We start from the raw sequence: 1549 nt of genomic DNA, 5'->3' as shown, positions 1-1549 counted from the left end.
CATCATCATCATCATCATCATCATCATCATCATCATCACCACCACCTACTTAAAAATTCCTCTTTTCCTTTTTGTGTGTTTTTTGTGTTTCTTTTTTCTTGAAACATAACAATTTGCACCATGTCAATACCTTCAAATATTGGCATCAAAATCAAGACATGGGACCAAAAACAAAACAACAACAAAAAAACAAAACAAAAACAAAACGAAACAAAACAACTATCGTGTGCCCTTTTTGATAGTGCATCAGGTCGTGAGTGTCTACCAGAGTGGTAGAAAGGGTGAGTTTGTTTGTTTGTTTGTTTGTCTGTTTGTTCGTTTGTTTTTTTAAGAAGGGGTGGCAGAGCGGCCACTTACTTTACATTTTTACACTGTTGCGACAATCAATAACATATTTTGTATTCAATACAAAGTGCAATCCTATCTGCTCAAACGACTACTGTCCAAGACAACAATCACTTGTGCAAACAAGCTCTTCCCACATCCCTCTTTCATCATCATCATCCGGTGCCTTGCCGACTGGCATGGGCGATCATGGACCTCCACTTCCATCTGTCTTGCGTTGCAGCAAAGGCGTCTGTTGTTCTTGCTGCTCCCAGCCATGTTGTCAACTTGTCCAGTATCTTTTCCCTCTGTCTGCCTCTGCCTCTCTTTCCATCAAACTTGCCTGTTGTTACAATATTCTCCAATGGGTCTTTCCGCAGTGTCTTCACATCATAATGCCACTCTCCAACAAGACCACCTGTTTAAGATGACTACTTTTTTCTTAAACAAGTGGAGGTCGTCATGGACAGGTTCGACGCTGGTGTATTACTATTCTTCTACTCACCAAACAACAGATGGAAAAGGTCCCACCCTAAGCACAACAGACATGACCCCTACTACATACAAAATAGAGCAGACCAGGTCACAATCTTTAGACTCCGCTGTGGCCACAACAGACTCAAACACCATATGCACACCAAATTAAAAGTGGGAGGGACAGCGATCTGTGAATATGGACACGACCAAGAGGATGCCAACCATATCCTTCAGCACTGCCCGCGCTACGCCACACTTCGCGCACAGACGTGGCAGAATGTGGCTCCCCTTGAGAGAAAACTCTATGGCAGTCTCTCAATGTTGAAGCGAACTAAACAGTTTGTACGCAACATCGGACTGACTGTCTAGCTGCTGTCGTCGAGAACAAGAAGAAGAAAAGACTCACCAAACTCCTTAGCAATGTAACAGTTGATGGCGAAGGACTGTGTGTACATCTTCCCGTCTATCTCAAGGACTGGGACTTGTTCAAAGGGAAATCCTACACACAGAAATATATAAGTATATTATACCCGTTAGATTTTGTTGATAGTCTGGTGGCAGTAGTGGTGATAGTGGCCCCACATTCGCCGAGAACCGACAGGGATTAACTAGGTTATCTAAGAGGCAGGGCCTCCGATTTCACCGTCTGTCTCATATAGGACCAAGCCAAATGGCTTGAGAGTCTTGAAAATTCCACAAAACCTTCTATTTCAAGAACACACAGTCTGGACTTCGAATCAGGGCCACT

General features: G+C 43.4%; 1 protein-coding gene across 2 annotated transcripts in view; it reads right to left on the bottom strand.

Moving 5' to 3' along the window:
• Window positions 1–1300, bottom strand: part of LOC101850923 (S-crystallin SL11) — a gene marked incomplete at its 5' end in the record, with an annotated part of 6568 nt that extends 5268 nt beyond the window's left edge. For both annotated transcript variants that reach the window (XM_013090072.2, XM_013090071.2), the window contains 1 exon segment: window positions 1208–1300. In XM_013090072.2, the coding sequence (XP_012945526.1) occupies window positions 1208–1300 (93 nt within the window).
• Between the last annotated feature and the right edge of the window lie 249 nt (window positions 1301–1549).

Source organism: Aplysia californica, unplaced genomic scaffold, assembly GCF_000002075.1.
Source record: "Aplysia californica isolate F4 #8 unplaced genomic scaffold, AplCal3.0 scaffold01132, whole genome shotgun sequence".
In the NCBI taxonomy this organism is placed as follows: Eukaryota; Metazoa; Mollusca; class Gastropoda; order Aplysiida; family Aplysiidae; genus Aplysia; species Aplysia californica.
This window is presented reverse-complemented; position numbering and strand designations above follow the sequence as displayed.